The sequence below is a fragment of the Geotrypetes seraphini genome, chromosome 4 (assembly GCF_902459505.1).
Source record: "Geotrypetes seraphini chromosome 4, aGeoSer1.1, whole genome shotgun sequence".
In the NCBI taxonomy this organism is placed as follows: domain Eukaryota; kingdom Metazoa; phylum Chordata; class Amphibia; order Gymnophiona; family Dermophiidae; genus Geotrypetes; species Geotrypetes seraphini.
The window spans coordinates 204,246,164-204,259,863 of record NC_047087.1 but is presented as its reverse complement, the minus strand read 5'-3'; the positions used below and the strand labels follow the sequence as shown (position 1 = coordinate 204,259,863).

Below are 13,700 nucleotides of genomic sequence, written 5' to 3'. Positions count from 1 at the left end.
CCCTTGCACAGACAGCAAAGAACATTTCCTGCTCTATCAACATATTTGCTCCAAGGACAATGGCAGATGTAGTTCTGCAAGCTCTCCGAAGAGAAGGGCAGACTTGGCTTCCCTCCTTTCCCAGAGACCTTTGATCTCTTGCAAACTCCATTAAAACCCCTTTTCATTTTTGTATTGTGTTCAGACTTGTCAGCTAGTTTCGAGCAGACAGGGACACAGAGCCGAACCTGGGTTCTCAATCCCTTTTTGACCCTGTCTAAACATTTGGAATCCTCCTCCTACTCTCTGTTGGCAAACACAGTACAAATTCCAGAATGCTCAGAGGAAAGGAATTAAAGACCAGGACTGGCTAAGTTAAATGACATTTGTTTGTGTTTCATGACGTCCTCCACGGATTCAGTGTGAAATCTCATTTTTCTTCTAATTTATTCCTGTTCCTGCAATTTTGTACGGATAGCGCTATAGAAGTAACTCAGCTTGGGACCTCTAGACCTAACTCTGTCCTTCATACCATGGTAGAGCTTGACTCTGTTGAAGCTCTAATTAGAGAATGACACGGGGACACATTTTTCTCCATCCCATCCCCGTGAGTTTTGTCACTGTCCCTGTCCCATTCCTGTAAGCTCTGCCTTAACCGCACAAGCCTCGAACACTTGTGATTTTAAAGTGTTTGAGGCTTGTGCAGATGAGGACAGAGCTTAGGCATTGGTGGAATGAGGCATTATGACATCACAATCTGAGCTCTAGAATGTTGCTATTTATGATTTTAAAGTGTTTGAGGCTTGTGCAGATGAGGACAGAGCTTAGGCATTGGTGGAATGAGGCATTATGACATCACAATCTGAGCTCTAGAATGTTGCTGTTTATGATTTTAAAGTGTTTGAGGTTTGTGCAGATGAGGACAGAGCATGCAGGAATGAGAGGGAGGGGGGGACAGAAAAAGAACTCTCTGGGATGGGAAAATGAGTTCCTGCAGGGATGGGGAAAAATTTGTCCCCATGTCATTCTCTAGCTCTAGTCTAATACTCCCTCAGCATTCTGATACAAGTACCTCCCATCCAGAGGCGTACTAAGGGGAGCACAGGGGGTGTGATCCGCCCCAGGCACCATCTTAGCAGAGGGCACCAGCACTTCTCTACCCCCCCCCCATGTACCTCTTTAGATGTTCGCCAGTGTGAGCAGCGTCTTCCACATGCTGTTTGTGTCAGCCTCGGCTCCCTGACATCACTTCCTGGTCGCAGGTTGGGGTTGCTGCTCGTGCTGGGAACAGTAAAGAGGTACGGGATGAAAAGGGGCACACGTGCACAATAGTGGGATGGAGGGGCAGGGAAGAAATGTGGGGTGCAGAGAGGAGGATGGGTTCTGGCACCCCCCCCCCCAACCAAGATCTGAGGCTTTTTCCTCCTCATTAGATTTTTGGTAGCGCATGTGGATGAGAGAGTGCGCATGTATGTGTTTGTTTGGTGTATGTAGTACTTGGTTTGTTTCCCTTGGGCCTTGTGCTGAAGAACACTTAGGGTTACTAAACTAAACTAAACTAAACCTTTGGTTTATATACCACACCATCTCCACATGGTTACCATATTTTTCATGGAAAAAAAGAGGGCAAATGGCCCCACCCTACTCTGCCCTAGTCCCACCCCCACACAAACATCATCTCCTTTTCTTCCTGGAGCTCAGGGCTAAGTCTTGAAGGCCTCCAAGAATGCATAGATGCGACATCATCGCATCACATCCGCACATGCTCAGAGGCCCTCCAGATGGGGCCCCGAGCTCTGGCAGAGTCGGAGCCGTCCAAAATCCAGATGAGCCAGGTTTTCTAAATCCAGCTGGACAGTCCTCTAAAAATCTGGACATCTGGTAACCTTGAGAACACTGTCCTGTTTGCGTCATTAGAATTATTGGTGGTATATCACATAAATATGAATTGTTTCTAAGGTTGCAAGGGAAATATGACCATGGAGAACACTTACCCAATTCTCCTGGTGTCATACTACAGCATGTGTTTATTTCACAGGACTCACTGGGACAGTCTTGGATACTGTTGGGTTTTTTGTTTTTTTTGGGGGGGGGTTAAATCTGGGTCTTATGACACACTTCTGAATACAATTTCCTCAAGTACTTCAATGCATCTAAATTTCTCCCTGCTATCTGCTGTAAACATCACCCCTATTTATACCACTGCAGCTGAAAATAAACACTTACATTTTTAGCTACCACATTCTTGCCTTGTATATAAACAAAGCCCTTCCTTTTCAGTTCTAATTTCTCAATCCACCTTCCCCTCTTGCCAGCACAAGAGGGGAGGCTAAGTGGTACGAGGACCACATATGCTTAGTCATCATAATAAACCCTAACATTTACCCTCTGAATGATGAGTCATGTTTTGTACCAACTCTTCCCTATCTTTGTTGTTACTATAAAAAGCATATATAAAGGCCCGTGAAAAGACACTAATCTGGATAAGAGGCATACCGAATACGAATAAGTATATACTGCATATCTTAATGGGTGTGTAAGTTCCACCCTCATGGCGGCACTGATTCTTTTGAATGAGGTAAGCAAGATTTAAACTTGCAATCCTCCCTCTCCTCCCCCAAACATTAAGGTACGCTTTGCCATAAAGAGCAAACAGCTGCATCTGCTGCTGAGAGACCCCCTAACACTGGCCCGCTAAAGCCAGCGATCATCCCTAAACCTGTTTTAACAGCTTTAGCGACAATTGCATTTGGCGACCCGCTGGAGAAAACGGCTCACCGTGTGGTTTTCCGCACAATTGCTCATTCCCCGATCCGATCATTAATATTGAAACGCCATGTAAACTAGTAGAGCGAATGATGCTCTAACATGGCTTCCCGATGAACAAAAAAAGTGATCGCTCTTAGCAATCCCAAAAACTAGACTGGTCAAGTCTAGTCGCTTATCTGTCTAACCTCAGTTTAGCCCTTTTTTTTTTTTTTTAAACAGGCACCAGATACTGTGCATTTTATACATGCACAATATCTGCCCCATTAGAAAAAAAAAATTAAAAAAAAGCACCCCCCACTGATGACGGTCCTTCCCGTCATCACCAGCACCGGAAACCGGGGGAATTTTGGATACAAAGTTATCATTTACAAATCACAGCACAGCATCTGTGCCCATTAAAAAAAAAAAAAAGGGCTAAACTGAGTGGCAGGAGGCTACTTTCGGGGCTTTCCCTACCGGCTCTGCACATGTGTGAGTCACTCTCACAGCCATCAATGAAACGGGAGAGACGGGGCTTACGACGAACCTCCAACGTGAATTATTTGCGAGCAAACTTTTTAGTGCATCAATAGCTCTTTTTGAATTGACCAAAAAATCGGATCGGAGCAACCCCACACGGTCTAGGCCACTGTTCCCTTCCTTGCTGCTGTTAAGATTATTTCATTTATTTCTTAGGCTTTGGCTCACATCTTTCTCAGGCATTTTGCCTTGCCTTCCAGGAATCACTCTGACCTACAGTTGTGTTGGCCTGTTTGGTTCCTGAGGAAGGAGCTATTGCCCTAAAACCCCGCTGGGTTGGGCCGTGTTGAAAGAGGACTGCACCTTAACTATGGTCTTTGACGGAGAAAAAGTTGTTACTATTTGACCACAGCACCTTTATTCAGCTAAGTAATTGGAGGGACAAATGACTAACTTTTTATCTTCTGTACAGGTCAGTGGGTTTGTCTTCCACCTATATATATTTATTTATTGCACGTTGTTTGCTCTTAACTTACACTTTAAAGCACCCAGGAGCACCCAGATGATGGTGCGTGGCTGGCGGGAGTAGTAATTTCAACTCAGTGTTTGCTGACTTTGCTATTCTAAGCATCAGAGCTACTCTTTGAGCTGCTCTTTAAAGCTTTCAAACTCACGCTGAGGGTGCTCTTCATTTAAAAATTTAGATTTTAGGTTTATATATATTTTTTCTGGTGTGGAGTCTAGGGAGTCAACTTTCCTGCAGTGCCCTAGGGCACGCCCAACTTATATTTTGGTGTCCTTTAAGGATTTTTGTCTTGGGATTTTTGCTGGAGTTATTTCCTTATCTCTCTGGAGAGCTCACAATGTACAGTAAGTCTGTACCTGGGGTAGTGCTTAGGTTGCCTTTGAAAGATGTGGCAAAACCAAGCGGCCTTACCCTGATTCCCTTTCTTTTCTTGTAGGACCACACCAACCAATAACTGAAAACAGCTTTCTTCTCCTTTTTTTAGAATCCCTTTAACAGAGCTATTGAAGGACCAACTTTCTGCAGAGACCTTAAACCATGAACTGTTTGTTTTAGGTACCCCTTTCCTTTTATGTGCTGATATCTGAAAACTACATTGCAGAGACAACTCATAGTCTCCCCTCAGAAAGTAAATCAGAAGCCGGGAGGACTGGTCCAAGCATATCGGACAAAGCAGGAGAACTTTCATATGCATGCTCTACCACTCCCTGTCCCCTCGTTCCCCTCACCACCCCATTCACCAGAGTGACCAGTATTCCTCTCTCCCCTTCTGCACCCACAGTTGGTCAGTATCTCCTTCCCCTCGACCTTCACGATGCCCCTCAACCTTCTTTCATGCCAGCCCAGGCTTAAAAAAGATAGAACATGGCATGAGCCCTGTAGGTACAAGTCTGCAATGAAGCACTGTTATGTCCTACCACCTCTGACAGGAAATCTGCTGGGGGGGGGGGGGCAGAGCACTTTAGCCCAAGCCTGAGCTTACTAGATCTGTGCACCACTTTGCTTCTCTAGGCCAGTACAGGAGTAGGTAGAGGGAGCAGCAGTGGCAGGGCCAGCAGGAAGAAGGTTCTTGTGCATGCTGTTCCTCAAATTCTACCATCCTAGGCAGATACCTAGTCCATCTAGTGGCAGCATCAGCTCTGGCAGGAAATTCTGCTGGAATCTGGGGAATTACTATGGAAGTATTAGCTGGAGAGGACCATTTGCAGACTGCTGAGAAAATTCTGTTCTCTGTCTTTTTATCCTGCCTTTGAAGGAGCATTAAGAAAAATAAAGGTTTTTGTCTAAAATACATTTAGAGGAATCTATTTGTAAATACATACAGGGGAGAACAGTGTCAACTTAACCAGTAAGCAGGCTAGGTAGCAGTTTCAAAGGGATGGCAAAGAGCCACTGCAGCCAAAGCAAAACAGTAGATCTCGATAGCCATTAGCTCAAATTTTTACCTACAGGGAATAGGGCACTGGGTAGTTTTCATATTGCCCATTTACCTAGGTCAATGACTGTTGGAAATGAGTCCTATGTACGTACGAGTATAATAAACACATATTTAATATTTAAAAGTATGATGCCTAATTATGAATCCTTACTGGATTGTTTAAGGTGAAGAGAAGTTGGGGAGATAGGACTGTTGAGTACAAAAATATTAGGGGTAATTTTGGATACAAAGTTATCATATCATTTACAAATCTCAAGGGTAGTGAAAAATTCCTTCTTTAAATTACGTTTAATTAGATTGATTCGGTTTTTACTATTTCCAGAGGCTTTGAACATCCTAGTATATTTGCTTGTTAGTCAACAAATTGACTACTGTAACTCCCTTTATGCAGAATTACGTCCCTGTAATTGGCTCCCTGTAAAATACCGCATTGTATATAAAATACTTGTTCTCACATTCAAAGTATTGATCACAGATGAGCCACCGTACCAAGCATATTTGTTGAGTCCATACATATCTGGTAGAAATTTAAGATCTACGAATAAGCAACTGCTTATAATTCCATCGCATAAATAGACCATGAATAGGTCAGAGAAGCAATTTTCTCTGTCAATGGCCCAAAGTATTGGAATTCCATACCTTTGACACTTAAATCAATAACTTCCATTGACGAGTTCAAGGAAAATCTGAAAACATACTTTTTTTCCCCGCCGCATGTCCTCAGGTTTAACAGGTAGCGCTGCTGGTATCTTGGAAAACAGAAGAATGTCCCTAATGTTATTTTCCTCACTCACTTTACTATAAGTTTTTTGTATTTCTGTCCCCTGAACCTCAATTTTATGTATTATGTTGGCTCATATTTTTACACTGTATTGTTATTATAATTTGTTTTAGATTAGAAGCCACCCTGGAGGTTCCTCCTAGGGTGTTATAGAAAATTTTAAATACATTTGGAAACTTGGAAGGCAGGAGAGAGTACAAGGCCAAAGCTTCTCCTAGGATGCCCAATATCTTTGCACTGGCTCTGGGGGGCAAGGACATTCCTGGGATGAGCAGGCACTGCAGCACTTAAAAAAAAAAAGTCAGATTAGGGTAATTACAATCCTATCATCATGTCAAATTTATTGAAACTTTTCCATTCTTTTCATTGCTAACATTTTCTCCACAAAGAAAGGATCTCAGGGCGGCCTAACACATACAATCCACTGAGAACTTTGAAATGGTGATGGAGTTCTTTCACTTCAGTTTCACTACAAGGCTTGGGAATAATATTATGACCCAGAAAGCTGCAACTGGGCTTGTACAGTGCAATATATGTGAGCTAAGATATGATTCCCACACACTTGCTGCCTTGCACTTACAGTTGGCCAACCACCTTCAGATTATAAAGAAGCCAGTCTTAGATTTCAAGTTGACAGTTAGCAGGGGCTCTCAAATAGGGCCTTTGAGGGCCACAAACAGATCTGGGTTATGGATGCTTAAAACTGAAGAATATCCAAATGGCAAGGGGGCATGGACTGTTGTATTTTGGGTGGAACTAAAGTAGGCCCAAAAATAGACCTTTATTCCCCACTTTAGAAGGGACTTTGGAAATTAGACCTTTTACCTGGGATATCCAGGTTTCAAAAAAGTACTCCTATTAAGCAATGCTGCAATGGAGAGATCCTTCATCTCCCTGTGGTTGCTGGCCTCCTTTATCCAAAAGTAAAAATGAAATGGGATACTGGATTCTGTGGCAGCTTCAGGAGAAATACACATCTATGTTTCTAAAATGGCTGACATAAGTGTTTATGTTCCAGCATATTTTATTTTATTAAAAAAGTTATATTCCACAAATCTCCTGTCCTTGGTGGATTACAATCAAACATACACAGAAAGAGAGTAACAACATACATAGCACAAGACTGACATCATACTTATCTAGACAATAATTGTTTACTATAAATGTATATTTTTCATATATCTCTATTTCATTAGAAATATCACATGCAAGCTCTTTCTCATTGAATGCATGCTGAAACAATACAGTTTTTAAAAATATTTTTAAATACCTCCATATTTCACAGAAGGTATCAAAGGGTTCCAGAGTTTTGGTCCAGCTACGTAAAAAAATTGAGGCCCTATATTCATCCAGCGAACTGAATGAAAGAATGGACTATCTAATAAATTCTGAGAAACCTGAATGTAAAAGTCCTTGAAGACTGGCACATATATAAACCTGACGCAATTACAACAGAAACACAATTATTCAGGACCTTAAAAACCAGTAATAAAATTTTATATTTGAATTCTATATTTGAACAGTATCCAATGAAGATTTATCAATGTTGGTGAAATATGGCGCAAACTAGTTAAACCACAGTGTTTGGTAATCCAATTAACGTAGTGTTACAGTAGTCAAAGTGTGGAATAATAACACTTTGCGCAACCAATCTAGAATTTTCTGGGCTAATATCTCTAAGATGTGTGATTGTTCTAAGCTTGGAAAAGATAGCACTGTTTTTTGTACTTGTTCTCTCTTAGTTAAGGCAGAATTAAAGATGACACCTAACAATTTAACCTTCTCGGTTAATTCAGTTTTAACACCATCAACATAGAAAATCTTAGAAGCATCAGTGAAATAATAACTTGATAACAACTTAACTTGAGTTTTAGTCCAGCTACATAAAAAAATTAAGGCCTTATATTCATCCAGGTGAACTGAATGAAAGGATGGAATATCTAATAAATTCAGTGATCCAGAATGTAAAAAGTCCTTTAGTTTAAGGCAGTTTGCCTTCATCCAACAATTAACCATTCATAAATATAAGCACCAAAGATCAATGCTCTCAGAAATTGTATTCTCAATCCTAATTTTAAAAAAATGAAGGTCACCAGCATATATGCCATATTGAAGTCCAAGCCCCCCCCCCCCCCCAACAGGACACATACAGGTCTCAAAATAATACTGAACAAAGGAGCAAGCCCTGTGGTACACATGAGAGGATATCAACCAAATTTGACAAAAATGAACAAAATCACTGGAGTATTACTTCACCAAACCCAAAGGACTCAAACTGAAAATATCAAGACAAATATCTATGTTGGTATTTCATATGCTGCCAAAGGGACATTTATGTCCTTGTGTTGGCCTGATGTTTATTTTTCTAAAATGAATATTCATGCTACACATCACTGGCACACGAATGTCCGTTTTGTCATGTATTTTAGAACAGGTTCTGTGTCGGCAGATCCTGTTCTAAGATACTAACATAACTTTAAACATCTTGATTTTGATGTCTAATTTTTTTTTTTTTTTTAAATTCTTTATTCATTTTCAAAATTACAGTAAGTGTTAAATATATTCATTCACATTAACAATAAGTACATCACTTACAAATAATCATTGGTACATCATATAAATTCTTATCCCTTCCCCTTTCCCATCCCTCCCACCCATATATTCCATTATCATATAAAGCATGTATTAAGAGAATTCCCCCCTCCCTACACCTTAAATTGATAAATATAAGGGAAATAATTTCAATTAATCTTTACAATATTTTGTTAATGGTTTCCACACATCCTGAAATTTTTTAAAATATCCCCGCTGTAGTGCAATAAACCTTTCCATTTTGTAGATATGACATAAAGAATTCCACCAGAAGTTGTAATTTAATCTCCTCCAATCCTTCCAATTATATGTAATTTGCTGAAATGGGGGGTGGGATGTCTACATTTCAATTTGACCCACAAGGGGCCTGCCTCAGGAGTCTTGTAGTTAAGTCCTGACAGACATAATCACAACGCTCTTTTACTCATCGTGGAAAGTACTACTCCGTATAAAACCTGCATATGCGGCTGAACTGCTGGCTTGAAGAACCAACGTGTGCTGCTGTCCGTGCCATTTGGCACTTTTTTTTTTATAATCAGGTAAATAGATTATTGAACGCCCCTCATATGGTTTAAAAATTACTCTCCCACACAAACCTGGCCCAAGGGGAGCTCTTTATTTATTCGCATGATCACGATATACCAGCAATTAGGAAAGCATATCAAGGGCTCCTTTTACGAAGGTGCGCTAGGGTTTTTAGCGCACGCACACAATTACTGCGCGCTATAGTGCGCGGTAGCTGAAAATCTACTGCCTCCTAAAAAGGAGGCGGTAGTGGCTAGCGCGCTCAGGAATTTAATTGCACACGTTAAGGCCCTAGCGCACCTTTGTAAAAAGAGCCCCAAGTGGTTTACAACAGTGTTTTTCAACCTTTTTACACCTATGGACCGGCAGAAATAAAAGAATTATTCTGTGGACCGACGGTTGAAGAACACTGGGCTAAGTCGTGGGCCAGACCCCGCCCATCTCTACCCAATCTCCACCCCAGACACTGCCCCCATAATAGTACTAATTGCACGTCCCGTGCCTCATCTGGAAGCCTTCCCTCTGTCGTTGCAACATCAGAGAGAAGGCTTCCGGTTCAGGCGCAGGATGCCCATAGGAGCCACTGCCCGTGGCTTTGTGCACTGAATCAGTGAGGAAGAGGGAGCCGGCTCGAAGATAACGCCGCATCGATCACACCGTGAACTGGCGGTTGAAGAACACTGTTTTGGGCCTGATGCACGTGCTGGCCCTGTGGACCGGCAGAAAATTTCTGTGGACCGGCACTGGTCCATGGACCGGTGGTTGAAGAACACTGGTTTACAATATAAATAAAATCACAAGGCTCAAATAAAAGGAAAAAAAGGAAACATATGGAAGGAAAGGAAAAATTCAAGGGAGATCAAGAAAATTCTTAGTTTCCCCACAGAAGTGGTGCACTTGCGAATGTTTATAGCTATGGACCTAACGGCTTATTTTCAAAGGGAACCCTGCACGGAAGTTTCCCTTTGAGAGTCTAACCTGCCTAGTTTGTGGACTTTGTACATGGTATTTCAGTTGGTTGAATCCACAGAGAAAGGGACATGTAGAGATTTTAAAAATCACATTTCTCTGTGTGCTTTCACATCCCAACCTCCTCACCCCTGGGACACCCCTTCTCCCAGTGTGCAAATGTGTGTGTGTGTGTCCACATGCTGTGATAACAACACATGTATTTTCACCCGTACAGAAACTGATCAGTGTAGTTTATATGGGTGAACAACACTTTGTACATATCAAATGCTTAAAATATTACAATCTTTGTCTCTCTGTCAAATAATTTGAGTACTGTATTTTCACACATATAACGCGCATACATGTATAACACGCATACGCGTATAGCGCGCGGGAACAACGCATTTATGTTAAAAAAAATTCTATATAGCATGCACACGCGTATACCGCGCATGCTGCTAAAACCTCCTCCCGCCACACCCGCTTACTCCCTCTTCTGGCCCTGCGAACCGGCATCCTCCCCCCCCACTCGCGTCACCCCCCTCCCCCCCCACGATCCTACATCCCCCCCAGCACCGCAAAGACATCGCTTACCCCGATTGGGCACCGGCACCAGCACCAATGCACAGGACGTGCCAGTGCCAGTGCCCGAAGATCCTCCCTCGCCTGGGCTGGGCGGTGCGAGGGAGATCCTCCCTCTTCCCTGTGCTGGACTGGGCTTTGAGCATTTGCGCATGTTCAAAGCCTTCTGGTCTCGCTCTCTCCGAGATTCTGAATCTGAGAATCTCGGAGAGAGCGAGACCAGAAGGCTTTGAGCATGCGCAAATACTCAAAGCCCAGTCCAGCCCAGCACAGGGAAGAGGGAGGATCTCCCTCGCACCGCCCAGCCCAGCCCAGGCGAGGGAGGATCTTCGGGCACTGGCACTGGCATGTCCTGTGCATTGGTGCTGGTGCCGGTGCCCAATCGGGGTAAGCGATGTCTTTGCGGTGCTAGGGGGGATGTAGGATCGCGGGGGAGGGGGGGTGACACGAGCGGTGGGATGCCGGATCGCAATGAAAAAAAAATTGTATAACGCGCTCACACATATAACGCGCATGGTTATGCTCGGTTTGTAAAATTGTGTATAATGCACGCGTTATATGCGTGAAAATACGGTAATATTTGATAGTGAATTTAGATTCTTATGGGACAATTTTGGGTGGGACTCTTAAGGAAACAAAATCAGAACATATGCCAAAATGTCAACACATATGGTTTTCAGAGTGTGACTGACCAAGTGACCAGCACACCAAGGGAAAAGAATTATATAAATAGGCTGAACAATGGAAACAACTGAGTTATTTTGATGTACTCCAACATCAGAAATGTGAAAACATTGCGCAAAACACACACACACTGCATTAAGTGATGATTTCCCTTTTGGATGTGTTCCGGTTCACTCTGACCTTCTATCACCTTTTCGCTGCCAAAAATTCTAACATGAAGCAAAAGTTGCAAGCAAAGCTAATAATGCCAACTATCCGGAGTAAAGATATGCCAAGATACCATCACAACTTCTGGCGTGACATAGACTGACAGTTAAGAGCACTGACCCTCTAATAAATTTCTTTGCTCTCTTGGATTAACATTTTATTTCAGCCAACATTTCTACCTTTAATTTTCATACAGGAACTTTCTACCCCAAACATTATTTGAGGAAAAGGCACAGTGTCGCAAACTCACTAAACTCTGCTCCTTCCTAATATAGCAGTATAGCTGAAAGAACATGAACCTCTGCCATGAACCCATTGAGCCGACACCCTCTCTTCCCTGGGTACAGCCTCCTCACCTCCCCTCCCACCGTGCCAGAGCTCTTCCTGTAATCTCAACAGGGCTACAAGGCAGGATTACCATATGGCTCCAGAAAAGATGAGGATGGATTGAGATATCCTGGTTTTACTTCCATTGAAAGAGATGGAAGTAAGGACAGCGGTTAGAGACATCTGGGGTTTACTTCCATCGAAAGCAATGGAAGTAAAACCAGGATGTCTCAATCCGTCCTCCTTTCTAGAATCATATGGTACATCTACTGCTCAGATTTCCCTAGCACTGCAGTGTCATTGTATCAAACTACTTACAAGGCAGCCAGACTCAACTGACCACTTAAAAACAACAGGGCTATGGATTCCTGAACTGTCAAGTTTATAGGGGGTAGATTTTGCCACTTTCTTCTGTTTTGATAGGTCATCTTGGTTATTCTCAGCTTTCTATTTGAAATCAGCAGAACAAGTAGCGGAATGCTTCAGCAAGGAGATGTCAAATAGCCAGGACTGGTCCAAAGTCTCCTACCTGAAAGTGCATCACTTGACAGCTCTTATATTCCAATCCCAAACCTCAGTAAAAAAAAAAAAAAAAAGGTAAAGGACGTATATATATTTTTAAATACAAACACTGATCTTTACTACAGATCCTGTCTGCACTAAACTACCCCAGAACTATGAACCCTAGGAAACACTCGTTCCCTTCTCCACCCTTGGCAAATGGTCCAGTAGAAAACAAAACAAAAGTCTCTTCTAGTGTCTGCCCCAAGGAAGGAGATCTGAACTTACACTATCCACATGCCCGGGATGGAGAAAACTGGCAGAACAATTGGCAAAATGGCCCAGGCAGGCATCCTGAATAGAGAGAGATATCCCAGGAGGACGATGCCCCCAGCCGTCTCTGCCCAGAATCGGTGCCAGGTTTGTGGATCGGAACCAGCCTATCTGGTTCTCCAGTCTTCCAGCTGTACTGCGATAACCTGATGCTCTCTGGAAATGACTCCCAGTATTTTTGGGGGGGGAAATAAAAAGTTTTCAGTTAGAATCAAAGCAGCCAAGTCCTTTCCCGGTATATCCCATTAAGCATAAACACGAGCTCTGGACTGTGCACGTTTGAGCACGCCCTGCGCGCGTTCCAGCACTGAGCCCTGGTAGCAGGCAGAGAAGCTTCTGTCGCTTCTGTCACGGCCCCCGCCTCCCCCGGCAGCCTATTGGCTGTCTAACAAATGCCTGGCCAATGGACTGCAAGGGAAGGAGAGAACGGCGGTTCTATTTGCCTTTATAGTGTGGACGGGGAGCACTGCAGGCTGAAAGAAAAGTTACGAGAGGATTGATAGCAGATCCATTGCAAAGGAACTGGGTGGGTGCACAAGGTAATTAACATTTAGCCCCCTAATCTGCCCCCAGGCTTTTTTTTTTTTTTTTTACATACTGTATAGTACTTTATTGTAACTGGCACCCAATTCTACGCCCCTCTATGGTTCTTTTTTTTTCTTTAAAATGTGAAAGCTATTTTAAGTTTTATTGCATGGAAATTCTTTATAGTATGCCGCTAAGTCGTGCCCAGCCCCACCTAATATCTGCCCCAGACTCCGCCCCCATAATAGTACTAATTGTAACACAATTTTTTCCATTCATTTTTCATATACACACACACACACACACACACAATATAATCGTATTAACAACACATAATGGTTAACCACAAAATAAAAATACACAAAGCACACACTGTATGCTTTTCAACATTCATTTCTACCAGAAAACAGATAACCCCCAATGCAAATGCAGGACCAAAAACTAAACGTAATAATTTTTACAAACAAACCCTAAGATGCAAGACTCTGCAAGCAATGCCCCAGAGGGAAAGAAACAAATGC

At 42.7% G+C, this 13,700-nt stretch overlaps 1 protein-coding gene across 2 annotated transcripts in view; it reads right to left on the bottom strand.

Annotated features, from left to right (window-relative positions):
* LOC117358736 (transmembrane protein 150A-like) overlaps window positions 1-12,957 on the bottom strand; it is a 163,261-nt gene extending 150,304 nt beyond the window's left edge. For both annotated transcript variants that reach the window (XM_033940323.1, XM_033940324.1), the window contains exon 1: window positions 12,610-12,957. In XM_033940323.1, coding sequence (XP_033796214.1) covers window positions 12,610-12,674 — 65 coding nt within the window. In that variant the 5' untranslated portion in view covers window positions 12,675-12,957. The remainder of the gene's footprint in view (window positions 1-12,609) is intronic.
* Window positions 12,958-13,700: the final 743 nt, after the last annotated feature.